The sequence below is a fragment of the Buteo buteo genome, chromosome 27 (genome assembly GCF_964188355.1).
Source record: "Buteo buteo chromosome 27, bButBut1.hap1.1, whole genome shotgun sequence".
NCBI classification, from domain to species: Eukaryota; Metazoa; Chordata; class Aves; order Accipitriformes; family Accipitridae; genus Buteo; species Buteo buteo.
In genome coordinates this window covers 95,730-111,519 of record NC_134197.1, presented here as the reverse complement: position 1 = coordinate 111,519, position 15,790 = coordinate 95,730, and the positions used below count along the sequence as shown (strand labels likewise).

Sequence of the window (15,790 nt, the reverse complement as noted above, 5' to 3'; positions counted from 1 at the left end):
TAACTGAATTCCAGCTGCCTGGGATTATGAAGAAACAGAATTCCTCCAGTGGGTGTTTTAATATGCCTAAGATGAATCACTCTTGCAGGTGCCTGCTCACTAGGTGGAATGTTGGGCAACAAAGTTCCTAACTTCAGCTTGTATTTTGATTGGGGCCGATTCAAATTTAAGTGATTATTTATTGAAATAGTTAATTCTAGAGTTCCCAAGAAGAAAAACCATTTTGAACTTTAATACCACATAGAACATAGTTCAAGAAACGTTAACAAATGCAGACCAGCGCAAGGCATGGCTAAGCAGAGGTTTCAGGACTGAAATTTCCCGTTTCATTAAAATTACAAAAATAAGTCAAAGACAAGAACAGAATGTGATTCATACCCTATATGCCACCAAAAATGCGTTCTTAGACGCCCCTCCCCCCGCAAGAAAAATCCCCAGTGGAAAACAAAAGCTACAGAGCGTAAAGCTTCTTAAAAATTAGGTAAAACAAAAGCAGATTTGGGCCAAACACACAACTAAAGACTGACCAGAGGAAGCCTCGGCAAGTCTCTGCGCTTTCCAGCACCCCACGGACGTGGGGACAGCCCCAGACCGACGGCCAAGAGGGATGGTCGCCTGTGGCACGGCTGGTCGCGGCGTTCCGCTGCGGCTCCTCAGCCAGCCCCGGGCTTCCTGCTGCCTCAGAACGGCGGGGAACCAAGCGGCTGCGGCGGCACCGGCGGCCGGAGCCGTCCCCGCCCCCCGCTCCCTCTGACAGGCTCTCCCACCTGCCCATCACCTCCAAAAGCCCCGCCAGGGGCAGAGCCCCCGCCCTCCAATCAGAGGCCTGGCTGAGCACAGGGGGTGGGGCTCGGCCAGGCTCGAGCGCGTCCCGGGGCAGGCGCGGCCTGCGAGACCCGCGCTAGCGCCCTTCGAGGGAGCAGACCCTTTTCAGGGCGCAGGTGACTCTCTCGGCGCCCGAGGTAAACGTTCACTCGGTTTCTCGACGGGGGCTTGTGGGAGCCGAGGGGCACGAGGACGCGGTCGGGCTTGGGAGAGCCCCGCTGGGATTCCTTCCTGCGCTCCGTGCTCAGGCATTGTTCCGGTCGCCTCTGGGTCCTGTGTCGCGAGGATGCGTAAAGCGTGGCGGACGGATGGCGCTCGGGGTCATACCGCGCCGGCGCAGCGGTGCGGACGGGTCGGGCTGAGGGACACGCAGCACTGCCGCGCGCCGCACCGAGGAAAGAGGGAGGGAAACTCCGGACCAAAGACAAAGGGGGGGGGGGGGGAGCCGAGTCGGGAACATCCGGGTCATTCGCTGCCGCTTCAATCCGGGACACGCGCGGCTGCTGCGGCCGATCACGGTGAGGCCTGGCCGGGCGAGGGGCCTGGCGCGGCGGGGCCTGGCGCGGCGCGCAGGCGGCCCGGGCCCTGGGAGAGCGGGGCCTGGGCTGGTGCTCGCCGCCTGCGGCGCGAAGGGGCAGGCCAGCGGCGGGGCGTGTGGGCCTGGCGGTTCCTGCCGCGGCCGCGCGGCCGGCCCCGCCAGCGCGTCGTTGCCCGCCTGAGGCGGGCTCCGCGTCTCCCGCGGCCCGCCCCCGGAGGTCCCGGTTCGCCGCGGGCCGAGTTCACCGAGGAAGTCCGGGCACTGCCGGGCTCTGCGCGAAGCGGTCCCCGCCCCGAGGGGTGCTTGCCCGGGAGCCGGCGGGCGGGCGCCGGGGTGCCCTGTGCAGGCCTCGGAGGCTGACCCGGCCCCCGCGCAGGGCCCGCGAGAGCAGCGGCCTTCGGCGGAGGCGGGCGGTGCTGGGCCCTGCCGCGGCTGCTCCGGGCGAAGCTGCTCGGCCGGTCGGGCATCGAGAGCTGTTGCCGCGCGGCTTCTTTTGTTGTTCTCCTCGCGACTCTGGTAGCCGTTCGGCTTAGTGCCGCCTCTTCCACCTTTTCCGTGCCCCAGGCAGGAGGAGACTTTCTGTTCCGGTCGGGACTTAGCCTGCTCTGATTAAACCTCAGCTCTTGGCTTTCTCCACCCTTCCGAAAAGTAAAGTTTGTATAGTTTGGGGGCAGACTATGCCGATTGATAATGTCTTCCTCTGTCAGTATTTAACCTGCAAAGTAAAAACGTGAGGCTAGTAATCTTAACGGTTTTTTTCATCTTTTTTTCTTTTTTTTTTCTTTGCTGTTTGGAATTAATAAGAGCTGTTGAAAGTTTTTCAGACTTAAAGAGCATGTTGTTGATGTATTTAGAGACTTGTCACGGGTCAGAATTGTGGGTGCAATTGCCATTCCGGTGGCATGTGAACACTTCTTTGCAAGACTTGCCTTTTGTGTTTGGCAGTAGGTTCCATCCTCCCCCCCCCCCCCATCAGAGGGTATAGATGGGTAAGATGATTTGTAATGGAACACAAAGTTTGCGCCTGTGATGAGTGTGTTGGATTTGCTTTGTCCTTTTTTCCAAAATAGGTAGTAGTAACAGCAGCAGAGGCAAACTGCTGAGTAAATTTGGAAGTTTTTGTTAATTTTCTAATGAGTTGATAGCAGTAAAAGGGACATTGCTACCTCTTAATGCCAGAGTGTGCTTGGGGGAATTAATCCCAAACACAACGTGAAGACTGGTCTCTTAGGTACAATTGTGTCACCCCTGCAAGGTAGGGTTGATATACTTCCTCTGGTGTGAAAGTTTGTGTTCTTTCCAGTGATGTAGCACGTAAATGTGTTGGGACTTAGATTCTGTTAATCAGCAGTAAATTTCTCAGGTGAAGAAAACAAATTAGTTGTGATATTAAAAAAAAAAAAAAATCCTAAGAACTGGGGTGTTTGGGGGTTTTTTGTTTTGTGTGTGGTTTTGGTGGTGTCTGTGGTGTTTGTGGGTTTTTTGGGTTTTGGTTTTGGGGTTTTCTGGGTTTTTTTTTTTAATTTAACTATTTCAGGTTAATAGACATATCTTGCACTTGTGAGGTATTTAAAAAGCTTACAAGAGCTAAACTTAACTTATAGATATCTGGGCAAACTACTATTCCAAAGGAGAGAGAAAAAAAAACAAAACAGCAACCAAACAAACCATGCACATAAATTATTGAAGAAGATAAAAGTAGCAGTGAGAATATCGCATCTTCAGGTTTAATACCCACTTAGTATCTCACTCCTTCCTGCTATTCTATAATTTCTGAGACCAAAATATATACTGAGATGATCAATCTCTGTTTGTCCTATCTCAAGCTCCAGCAGGACTAAAGTTAAATTCTTGTACTGAAGAGCTGCTAGAGAGTATATATTGGCAATTTGTCAATAGATTGACTTACTTTTGAGGGGATGCTTACCTAACAGGATCTTAATTTTTGAAACGGGCTTTCAGTCTTCTTTATTGCTAATCTCTACTTGGTAGTAGTTTGTGATGAGGTTTTAGATGCTTGTCTGCACTCATCAGGGTAACTGAAGCCTGTGGTCTCTCATATGTGCTGAAATTTTGGATGTAGCCTGTCAGTGCTTAACTAAGTCAAGTGCCTCAAGATTTGAAAAGGTATTTATAAAACATAAGAAAATCTTTAATTTACTGGGGCACAGTATAGTGCATAACCAGTTGCAAAAGCAATCAGGATACAGGGCCTGAAAACTTAGGGGTTTTCTGTTGAAAAGTTATTTGATTGGTGATGTTTTGTAGGACACATGTCATTTATATGCCCTCTGAGAAGTTGGCATTTCCCTTGAGGTGCATGTAATTAATTGGCTGTTAGCCACAGGAAATATAATTCATGTATTTGAAAGTATCCTGTAATATGTTTCTTGGCAGAAAAGGTAGCTGAGTTGCTAAACTACCTAAGAATATTTGAGTGGTTTATAAGCACAAAAAATTTTCTCAAACTATTATGGGAAGGTTGGTATTATTACAGTGGACCACCAGCTACTAATAGCACAACTGAAATTCTGCCATATATTCAGTAACTCATTTACATCTGTTGCAAGGGCATGGGCTCACAAAATATTTAAAATTACTCCCTGTATAATTTGGTTAAGGGAGAGTCTTTTTGTTCTGATGGTATCTTTTCAGTGGCTCCACATCTCCTGCATATGGTAGATCTGAAGTGGTATGTACAGTTCGTGTAGACTAAGTCCTTCAAATCTTCAGACATACAACCAAGATACAGATGGATGTGTTGGGAATATTAGAGGAATATTGGACTGAATATAGCCTTTGTGTATGTGTGTTTACTGAGTGTTAATGGTCCCTCTACTCTGCTCTTGTGAGACCCCACCTGGAGTACTGCATTCAGCTCTGGGGCCCCCAGCGTAAGAAGGACATGGACCTGTTGGAGCGGGTCCAGAGGAGGCTGCAAAGATGATCAGGGGCTGGAGCACCTCCCCTATGAGGAAAGGCTGAGAGAGTAGGGGTTGTTTAGCCTGGAGAAGAGAAGGCTCCGGTGAGACCTTACAGCAGCCTTCCAGTACCTAAAGGGGGCCTACAGGAAGGGTGGGGAAGGACTTTTTACAAGGGCATGTAGTGATAGGACAAGGGGTAATAGCTTTAAACTGAAAGAGGGTAGATTTAGATTAGATGTAAGGAAGAAGTTCTTTACTGCGAGGGTGGTGTGACACTGGAACAGGTTGCCCAGAGAAGTTGTGGATGCCCCATCCCTGGAAGTGTTCAAGGCCAGGTTGCATGGGGCTTTGAGCAACCTGGTCTAGTAGAAGATGTCCCTACCCATGGCAGGGTGGTTGGAACTAGATGATCTTTAAGGTCCCTTCCAACCCAAACCATTCTGTGATTCTGTGATTTAAGAAGCTTGATCTGACATGAATTTAATTGCTAGTTTGGAGTTGAAATTATGGATTATGGCCATCCATGCAAAACTGATTTTGAAAAAATGCTAGAAGGAGGGATTTGAAATACTAGCTGTCCTAGGAACTGCATAAAATTCTTAATCTGGTGCTTTTAAAGACTTCTAGTTAAGGTGTCTGCACTACTAAGCCACTTTGATGTGTAAATATTTAAATTGGAAGCATGCTGTCTTCTAATCTTTAAAGGGTATAACAGATGAACATGAGATGAACGTATCTACATATCCTACATGGAATAGGTACATTCCTGGTACATATTTTCAGCATGAACATCATGCTAAAGGGCATAGCGTGAATGTGTGAAATTTTTAAAACAAGCATCTTTGTGAGCTACAATTCCTATGGTTATAGTAGTAGACTGCAATATTCTTACAAGTAATCTACATATTAATAGAATGTGAATTTGCATAGTTCTTAACCAGTGTTTAAGTGTTTGTTTTAATAGAGTGGTAACACTCCTTTCATTAATTCTGTGACCTTGTTTAGTGGAAGAATTCTACTCTCCTGGCTGTCATAAAGCCTTGTTGGCTATGTGTGGAGTTGAGAACAAATTGGCCTGACTTCCCCAACTGCCAAGTATCAGCTCTTATTTAAAATGGGTAGAAATGCAGTAGGGAAGAGGATTAAAAACCTTCACTGTGAGTTTGTTTTGACCATGTGGCTAATGAAGCCCTGAGTTTAGATACAGTTTGACAATGAAAAATAAACTCTCCCTTTGACTGCTGTTCTGGGTGAATGGAGAATCCTCCTCTGAATTTCAAAGCACCATTCTGTTGGCAGCTATTGCGTCTAGAACTGTTCTTGCATCATACACAGTAGTGGCCTGTGCTGTATGTGTTTCTTCTGCAGTCTCAGACACCATGCTTGGCTGTTAATAAGGCAGTGAAGGTGCAGAAAGATCATTCCGCTTATAGCGGAATCGAAAACCTGTCTTGTGGAATGAGTGGGCCAGTGGCTCTTCCTTCACTCAGTTCTGTATTGCTGTCTGTTCCTTCTGCTGTCTAGAAGTTGTATAGTGGCATCACTGCAAAACTGAGATGATTTTGTTAAGTTCTGCACCTGTGTTGCTTTTGTGTAGAATACTGGCTTTCAACGGGAAGTTACAGTCTGAAAATAATATTCTTATTCCCCTGTTTGCCAGAAACAGGAGCAGTACAGGTGTTTGCCTACAGAAGAAAGCCATACCTTTTGTGTTGTAGTAAGGAGATTGATGTGTGTTTATCAGTTGCACAAGTAGGAAGTACCATGTGTACTTTTCCCATTACTAATAGCATTTCAGTTGTCAAGCTGCTGTCAAAGTTGTTTCTAAGATGTGATTCAAATATAAAACACAAGTTGGGGATAGTATTTTGTAGGTCAAGTCCCATAACTAAGAGGTTGATGACAAGGGCAAACTTGATGTTATTTCTGAATGTTAACTTCTGCAGGGTGTGCAAAAATGTGTGTCTTGGCTATAGTAGTGAAAATCAGAGGCCAGAATATTTCCTGAGTAAGCAGGGCTTATGAACAGATAATATAATGTGTTGTTTACACTGTAAGAAAAAGTTTATACTAAAAGCAATTATTTTTGTTTTAGAGGGACTCTGAATATGTCTGGCATAGCTCTTAGCAGACTTGCACAGGAGAGAAAAGCCTGGAGAAAAGATCATCCATTTGTGAGTATGAGAACTGTCAAATTTCTGATTGCAGTTATTTTGGTGTTCTGATGATGATTTTTTTTCTTTACCCTGATGTGATTTTTTTAAAATTAAATTAATTTTTTAAATAAAAAAGCTGCTTAAAACTATGTAGTATAAAAAGAGATAACTCCGTGTAAAGATAAAGTATGTCATGAAGAATTCTAAGTACATCTTCTGAAATCCTTACCCTTTGGCTTTTTGCCTTAATTCAGGGATTTGTAGCAGTACCTACAAAAAATCCAGATGGCACAATGAATCTAATGAACTGGGAGTGTGCTATTCCGGGAAAGAAAGGGGTAAGACTTACTGTTGTCCTAACATCTCACTTATGGTGAAAAGTAACATAAACCTGCACGTGCATTACACTGACAACTGAGAGTATAACTTACATGTACTTTAATAGAAATGCTTGGATCCTGCTGCTACTTCAGAATCTAGGTGGGGTGGGCTAGGAATGATACTGGACAAAATACACCATGAGCCTGTTCAGCTGTTGTCACTGACCACCTTAAGAATAAAAGTTTTCAGAGGAGTGTGTGAGAATCCTGCATTGAGCAAACTTGAGATTGTCTTCTACTTTATGCCAGGGTTTATTGTGACTTTGTTCTTACTAAATGCTGGTTTAAGCCCTAAAGCTTGAAAATGAATACTACCAAAATGTTGCCTCTGCTGGTTAACTGCCAGTACCTTTTTTTTTTCCACTAAATAGTGAGACCCTGCAGTCCTAGAGAAGTGCTGTAGCACTGGTTTTAAGGTTTTGGATTTAATGGAAAAAAATTCTATGCTATCAACATGGAATCTCATTGCCTTCCATTTTATGGAATTTTCCCTTTTTGTATTAGGGAAAGAAGAATAGAACTCTAACATTGTTTCTTTTTATCTGATTTTACTTGTGCTTCTGTGTCCCTTTCCTTAAAATAACAAGGGAAAGGAAAAAGTCTGTAGAAACCAGAATTGTTTATTTTTATCAGCTTGATCTGGTTCTAGGGGACAGGACAAATGCAAATTTTCAAGTGGAAATAATCATTAATGCATGAAACTTTGATTTTGTACACTGTCATTATAACACCTCATTCTGAACAGACTCTTCTTTCTATTTTTCAAGATGATACTTAGCATGTAGAGATTATTCTTGACTCTATTGGATGCCATTGTTTCTTCTGAGATACTACTATTAATTACTTGATGGTTTTCATTCTTTTGGGTCTTCAGTGTTTTGCATTGGATGTGGGACTTCCTTTTGTTGCTTTGCCTGTTCTACTGCCTCTTGCCAATGTGCTTAAATCCCATTAAGGTCTCGTTGCTTAGATTCTGAGAAGACAAGGTGTGTAGGCAAAACCTGCAGATTCTGTACTACTACCTCAGTTTAATGCTGAATATGGCATTGCTGTTACGGTTATAACTTAGCTCACTATTTTAGTAGTTGTCTGCACAGCTCAAGGTAGTTCTTAAAGAAGCACCTAAAAATAATTTAACTGTGTAAGGGAAAACTCATCCCCTCGTGTTCTGCCAAAATAAGATTATCCCTCGTAATAGCCAGTTATGTACCATTTCAAGATGTCGCCTTTAAATACTTATGTAAAATCTTCAGACCATACAAAATCTTCATGTTACTGCTTTAAAGTTTTGTAAACCACAAAATCAAGCAAACAAGACCCTTAAAGCCAGCTTCTTGCCTCCTAGAAAACTTATCACACCAGTAAAAGATCAGTTATGCTCACGTGATTCCTGGTAGAGATTTATCTAAAAGATCAGGGTTTTTACTCTAGTAAAAATGCTGTGTCTTTAATAAGAAGCAGCATGTCTGGCTCGTGTTTACCCGACCAACCAGTTGCCCTCTATTGCCTTTGTGTTTGGAGGCATGCTGTACTGCAGCTGCTTCCTGTGAAACAGATGAGTAGTTGAAAACACCAAAATGCTTTCTTGTCAGCCAGATCCAAAATTGAAGTAACGTGGTGTTAGTGCTGGGTTGGATATCTCCATTCACTTTTTTGACAGCAAATCACCTATTAACTACCTAGAATTTGACTCAATATCTGCAACCCGTCCAGTAATGCAATACAATCTTGATGATACTGCTGTCAAACTATTATCTTAGTAACTCTTTTGAGTCTGCTGTCTTTGATCCGTAAGGTATGTTGCTCTATCAGAAAGACAGTAGAAACTTTTTGTTGATTGTTCTGGTGTTCTACTCGAAGAAATTATTAAAAGCTGTTTGTCTTCACCTATGACTGGAAGCAAACAAAATAGGAGAAGTTTATTCTGTCAAAAGGCTCCTCTCTTCTAAAAATGGACACGTGTCTTCCGAGAAGGTATGGAGAATAGATATTACTAGTTGCTGACAACTGACTACAGCTGTTCAGAAGAAGTTCTTTAAGTGCACTATAGCAAATGTAATGAAACTAATTTGCTTTTTAAAACAACGTTATCTTGGTATTCAGTAGCACATTTTTTTTCCTATTCTAGCTTGACACTTTGCACAATAAATACCAACGATAATGGAGTGCTGCTGCTTTTTTTGGGGTGGGGTTTTTTGGTGTTTTTTTTCCTTTTTTTCTTTTTCCTTCTGCTAAAAAAAAAAAGTCACATAATTCAGGTAGGAAAGAATTAGGGATTTCCTCCTAAGGTGGTCTTCAAACATACCTGTCTGTCCCTGAGGATAATACTTATATTGATAAGGTGTGAGACCATCTTTACTCCAGTTTGTTTTAAAGAATGAACCCAACACTTATTTTCATTGCAGTGATTCCATAGCAAGGGCAAGTTACAGAGAAGTGGTCTGAATTTTACATATATAATAAACTTTTCTGTATTTCTACACTTGCCAGAAATCAGTTTGTCAGAAGATGGGCTTTTTTCCTTATTTCCAAGTAAGATGACAAGGAAGTATATATTTGAGACAGGCTTTTTGTGCTTTGCTAGATGTTTTCCTGTGCTTATATGACCCTTCTGAGTAGTGCTGTCTTATTTGGTCTGCTCTGTAGCATGGGAGCTGCTTTTATCAGTGCTCTTCCCAGTTTCGGATGGGGATAAAAAGCATCTTAGAATTTGTTACACAAAAAGATGGAATGTGTGAGACTACCTGCTACGAAATCCAGACAGCGTTAGTTTAGTGAACCTCATTAACTGTAGCAGTACTACAGTGCTGTGCAAATTTTTTGTTCACTTGTGGTTTTCTTAGCCACGTTCTCATGAGGCAAAATAGAAGCCATTTACATCCATGTGCTTAAGGGGTGTATCCATATCCTGTCTTCTCAGGCTTACCTTAAGTGGGGCTGTAATGGCCCCTTCCTCATTGCATGTGTATCATGTAAAACTTGAGAAGTATTCTGTTCTTCTATGTACTATGAAAACTTTACTTGTATATGGAACTGTTGGCGATGATCCCAACTATTGATGACTCAGCAACACTTACTAGCTGTAATGAAGTGGAAAAGCAGGGTTTTCTTTCTTCAACTCCTTATATAAGTGGGATAACTTGTCTCAGTCTAGACAGCATGCTACAGCGTAGGGCAGCTATTTTCTGCTGTGTAGCAGAAGGATGTCTTGTGCTTTGCCTGAGAAACTGTATTCTTGATAAGCTGTTTTCCACAAGTTTGACTTTTCCTTGCTGTAATCTAAACTTTACCTTAACTTTTTATAGACACCATGGGAAGGAGGCTTATTTAAACTACGGATGCTTTTCAAGGATGACTACCCTTCTTCACCCCCAAAATGTAAGTAAAATGACTAAAAAACATGGGTTTATTAGAAAAATGTTAAACTAGTCCATGAGGTTCTATGAATGGTTATTACTTTTCTTACAGATTTTTTTTTCCCCACCCACCACTTTGCATTTAGAAAGTTGTGATGAAATGAGTTAAGTGCTCAATAGAACAAAATTGAGAGGAGAGGGGGATTGCTGTATGGGTTTCCTCAAAGTCTGACAGAAGCAGTGCTTGAAGGGTGCGCTACTTGATCAGCACTCTTAGGAAACTAATAGGTAGGCATGGTTAGACCAAATCCCTTTGTGTGTTCTCACTGTTAAGTTGGTCTTCTAAGGCAAGAACTTAGAAAAAATAATTAAAACCCAAAAAGTTCCATCAACTTTAACCTTTTAATTGTCTTGCTCTAAAACATGGATCTGTTCTTTTCCTGATACTATGTACAACAGATATCTTCAGATACCTAGTTTCCTTGCTAAGTTTTTGAATTTTCCTTATCCCATTTCAAACTTACCTACTTTAGAAATCTGAAAATATCTATTGCCTTGCCTAGTTTCCTGGTTTTTGAATTGGCTACCAACTCAAATCAATGACTGATTACAAATGGCTCTTTTGACAGCGGTTCATTTCTCATTTCATTTTGGTGTTTCAGCTGTATCAGTTGTCTTGGCTACTCCTTTTGTTAGGTGGTATTTGTTACCACCTAAATACATGTGACACAAGGGGAAACATATCTTCTTAACTAGAAAATATTTAACAAGAGTATCTTGAGACATACCAACTAGCACATCTGCAAGTGTTAAATGAACTCTCATGCCTTAAATAAGATGTATATGTGACTAGTAAGACTTCTTACCAATGCAGCTTCTGAGTTCCTACTGAACTTCATTGAGCAGCTCATAAGCAAGACTTACTTGTGATGTCAGATGGATTTGAAAACTGCACTAACATGTAGATATTTCATACAGTGCTAAACAAGTGTTCATTACATTACTCAAGATGGTGGCTGTTGCATTTAAGTCCTGTAAAGATTAAAGAAATGCCAGAATATAGATTGTGGCAGAGGGAGAGCTGCACAAGCCTACTCCTTCAGTCAGTCTTGCAACTTAAACTTGATTCTTCTTGTTCAGTGCATCTTGATTATACATAAAGGAAAAGTGAAACTGAAAAAAATGCTAGAAACTTACTTTTCTTTGTATGGAACTTTCAGTATTTTAAAGTGAAGAGAGAAGAGTGAAGGGCAGTAGCTTTCCCTTATATAGTAGTATGTGAGTCTGTAAAAACAGGATTGGTTTAAAAAGGTCTTTACCACAAAGCTACTACAAACTATTTTGTCAGTTTCCATTCCTAAACCAAAAGATTTCTGGTCACAATGATAGTGTTACGTTGCCTGGATGGATAGCACAGATGTGATGGAGTTCCTGCTTTAGGTGCAGACTGAGCCAAGAAGAAAACCAGTATTAATAGCTCCAGAAATCTGTGCAGGGGTTGGTTTTTTTGGGGGGTGGGGGGTGGGGTGTCTTTAGCCTTTTTTTTTTTTTTTTGTCCCCACTAATCTAAACCAACTCTCTGATCTTAGTCTTAGTGCTGCATGCAAGTAATTCTCTCTTCTTCATCAGGTAAATTTGAACCACCATTATTCCATCCAAATGTGTATCCTTCAGGCACAGTGTGTCTCTCCATCTTAGAGGAGGATAAGGACTGGAGGCCAGCAATCACAATTAAACAGGTCATTAATTGTACTTAGACTTATTCCTAGCCCTTTTATTTGCTTTGCTTGCTTATCTGATGTGAATATAAGATGTTCACTGTGTGTTTCTATTGGTTTCTACGGGTTTTTTAATTGAATGTCTCAATAATATCTGTGCCTATGTTACTTCTATTCCTTCTTCTACAGATCTTGTTAGGAATACAAGAACTTCTAAATGAACCAAATATTCAAGACCCAGCTCAAGCAGAGGCTTACACAATTTACTGGTAAGTATCTGCGTATCAGCTTGAAAGCTGTTGTATTGCCTACAGCTGTCTGTTAATGCTATAACATGCAAATGTTTTTAGGAATGATATGGGGAATTTTCCTACCTTCATGGCTGTATCCTGTAGAGATGCCTAGCTTGTGCTAAACTTGAGCAGTAACTTCAGGGTTAATAGGCTAGTGGAGCTTTTAATAGCATTGCAACAGCAATAAAGTGTGAAGACTCCTTCAGTTAGACCATGATTCTCATCCTGGTTCTAGCCCACCATAGAATCCTTTCCCCTAAAGGCTGAGTAGTAGTGATGAGGCATAATGATTTCATGAGACAGTGATAGAGGAGACTGAATTAGGTAATAAGTCCCATTCATCAGTATAGGAGTAACTTACTTCTGTCCAGTAGTGGGTACCTATAAGCACTTGTGCCTGAAGGATAAAGGAGAGCTTCTGTGATTGCTGTGGGAAATATGGAGCATTGTGTGGAAACTGGATCTTCCAAAAGAATAGGTTAAAAAGTGCAGAAAGCTCTTAGCTTTAGCAGAATGAAGTTTGCATTGGTTAGGAAAGGTGATAATTTATGAGCTAAAAAGTACTTCTCTCTTTTTTTTTTTTTTTTTTTTTGCTTAATCTTAAATTTTTCCCAGCATTAAAAATGGATGGTAAAATCTATAATCTTTAGGGGAGCAAAACACTTTAAACAAATGCTTTTGGCACTCACAGCTACTGAAATGACCAAGGTGGAAATGTAGAATTGCCATTCTGGATAGAAGAACAAGTCTCCAGGAGAGTGCCAAGTTTGAAAAATGGCATTTTGAGACTTCACATGCAAGCTACGTCAAGAAAGTCTATTATAAGATCCTAGTGAAAAGGAAACATAGTGATGGGTAGTGCATCTTGGATTTAATTAAGGGCTTCACTCTGTTATTTTTTTTTAAGTATCTACAGAAGACTTGGTGGGACTGTGTGCGTATGGAGGACAGTTAGATGGCCACAGTTATAGGCAGCACCTTTGGGAGTCAGTAATGATGAGGCAGGCCTCCCCCCATTTTTATTTTTACTTTTTATTAAAAGCCACTCTGAGGGAATATAGGGCAGGAATAGTATTCTTTCATACATGTATAAATAGTCTGTGTGTTTTATTTATCACCTCCCACACACATGTATGTACAAAACCAGTCTTTGCTACTCTTGTTTCTGCTTTATCGTAAGTGCTTCTAGAAAAAAAAAATCTATTGAGAAGAAACTATTACACATTTTTTGTTACTTCAGATATGTAATCTCCCATTTATTCTTCATGTCTTTTGGACATGCGTAGTATTCCAGATGGGTTACTATATTTCTGCAGTCTGAGAGTGTGTGTCTCTTACTGCTTAATGAGTAACTGGTAGAAGTTCAACAGAGCAGGATTATGTATGCATCTGTAATTTGGCATAGTTGATAAATACTGGGGAAGATGCACTGTTATTTAAATAGATGTCTTGTAGTCAAATTGTTAAAATTCAAGAATAAACTTTGTATTCAAAACAAGAATACTTGTTCTCATTCTCAGGATTGCTTTGGTACTGTCACTCTAACTTTAGCACTCCAAATGTGCTAACCTACTTCCTCCTCTCTGCTGTAGGCATGCAGAGTCTACTATGGCAGGCATTCTTTTGTGTGGATTCTGAGGGTGTGAGACTTAACAGCTAGGTTGTGTTCTTATGTGACAATGCAATATAACTTAAAGAAAAATTTTAGAATAAAGTTTGTAAATTTGTTTGAGAAGAAACTAGAGTATTTTCGGTCTGCTTGCTGGTAATTGTTCATTGGATGTGACCAAAATTGGCTTCATTTCTTCTCCCCCCACAAACTGTCAACTTCTGAGGATATAATTTGCTGCCTCTTTTTTTTTTTTTTTTTTTTACTGCAGCAAGCCTTCATAGCTGAAAGTAAGTTAAGTTTACTGCAAAGCTGTCTGCAAAATCTAGTCACTGTAAACTACCTTTGGCACAAGAGTAATGGTAACAAATTTTTGTTTAGCTCTTGACTGACACTTCTGACAGCTAATACAAAATATGGTGTTGAATGTAAATGGATGCTCTACTAAGCTACTACCATCCCTTGTTGGCCCAAGAATAGAAAACAAAGAACTTGCCCTTTTATGTGTCGAGTCTGAGGCTTAATGACTGGTCATAGTTCCCTGAAGTAGTACTTGCTTGTTTAATTAATCTGTAGCAAGTATGCTAGACTTAGTGAACTATAGTGTTTTTTTTCAAAATGTTGAGCTAGCTTTTTTTTCCAACTGAGGTTAGGATAAACCTAATGCTGTAAGTCAGGGTCTGCAGAGATAAAGGCTGAAACTACCATACTGTTACCATTTTCCCATTTCTTAAAAGAGCACTTGCCCTCTCTCCTCAAAGCAGCAAAGATGACACTTCAAAAATCATATAAAGTTCACCAGCTGTTAGTGAACTGCTCTCAACGACCACTTTGTGCTGTTAGGATACTGGAATTTATTGTTAATGACCTCAGGTCTTAACATGGGGAGTGGAAAACTTGTGTTCTGATGAGTGAGAATGCTTGCACGTAAGGTACAGCTGGCCTTGAAAAAAAGCAGGCGCAAACCTGTTTATGGAGACTGGTATGGTATGAAGTCAGATAGTACGATCATTTGACAGCAGATGAAGTTTGGAAAGAAACTAGTTAAACAGCATCTTACTTCCCTCCAAAGGAAATTATCAGAGTAATGGTCCAGAAAAACCTGTAATAAATTGTAGTGTTTGGTGAATTCCTATCTAATGGTTTTGCCTTCAGCAATGACTTAGTTTCATATTGAAGAGAAATAGAAGAATAACTCTATAATATGGCCTCTGATTTCTCAAGCTGTAATTACCCTTTCTCTCTCCTCTATTCAGCCAAAACAGAGTGGAATACGAAAAGAGGGTTCGAGCACAAGCCAAGAAGTTTGCACCATCATAAGCATCTGTCATGCAGCATCTTAAAAAGGAAGGGATTGGTTGGCAAGAACTTGTTTACAAAACTTTTGCAAAATCTAATGTTGCTATGTACAATTAATATCCACTTAGGGGAGGGGGTTGTATGTGTGCCATTTTCCATATTCGCCACTTGTATACAGTTCTAAATTTGCTGAATTGCCCCCAGTTTTTTCATACAGGGTCTCTTCCTTCAGTCTTTTGTATTTTTGATTGTTATGTAAAACTTGCTTTTATTTTAATATTGATGTCAGTATTTCAACTGCTGTAAAATTATAAACTTTTATACTTCTATAAATTCACTAGTATCTCTAGTTACTTTGCTATCTGATGCAGGCATGCTTTAAAATGTTAGAACTATATTTAGCCTCTAGCTGGCTGTATGAAAAAAAAATCATGCCCTCCACCCCCTTCCCTCCCTGAATTTGTTTTTCTATCTTTCAGAAACTAGGTTGTTATTGCTTAAGAGCCTCTGAGATCCAAAGTCAGCCAGCATCCTTATTCTGCATCACTTCCTTTGTGTTTATATGGCGTTCTGTCTGTGTTGCTGTTTAGAGTAAATAAACTGTTTATATAAAGGGCTTTGTTTCATTTATCTTCATTAAAATGATTAAAAGACTGCCATTTAAATGGCTCTGAACACAATTCAGTGCAAGT

At 41.1% G+C, this 15,790-nt stretch overlaps 1 protein-coding gene across 2 annotated transcripts; it reads left to right on the top strand.

Annotated features, from left to right (window-relative positions):
- Positions 1-818: 818 nt before the first annotated feature.
- Positions 819-15,714, top strand: UBE2I (ubiquitin conjugating enzyme E2 I). 2 transcript variants are annotated; one of them, XM_075058625.1, is made up of 7 exons: positions 819-962; positions 6,383-6,461; positions 6,698-6,781; positions 10,129-10,201; positions 11,809-11,918; positions 12,087-12,166; positions 15,056-15,714. In XM_075058625.1, the coding sequence occupies exons 2-7, from the start codon at positions 6,396-6,398 to the stop codon at positions 15,117-15,119; spliced, it is 477 nt and encodes a 158-aa protein (XP_074914726.1). In that variant the 5' UTR covers positions 819-962; positions 6,383-6,395; the 3' UTR covers positions 15,120-15,714. The 2 variants fall into 2 exon arrangements, with proteins under 2 accessions (XP_074914726.1, XP_074914727.1); XM_075058626.1 differs by lacking the exon at positions 819-962 and adding an exon at positions 1,150-1,343.
- Positions 15,715-15,790: the final 76 nt, after the last annotated feature.

Bases quoted from the DNA above. Each gene is read 5' to 3' on its own strand.
- UBE2I (XM_075058625.1), top strand. From the start codon at position 6,396: ATGTCTGGCATAGCTCTTAGCAGACTTGCACAGGAGAGAAAAGCCTGG. The intron at 10,202-11,808 runs GTAAGTAAAATG...CTTCTTCATCAG, and splicing joins CCCTTCTTCACCCCCAAAAT to GTAAATTTGAACCACCATTA. The intron at 11,919-12,086 runs GTCATTAATTGT...CTTCTTCTACAG, and splicing joins CAGCAATCACAATTAAACAG to ATCTTGTTAGGAATACAAGA.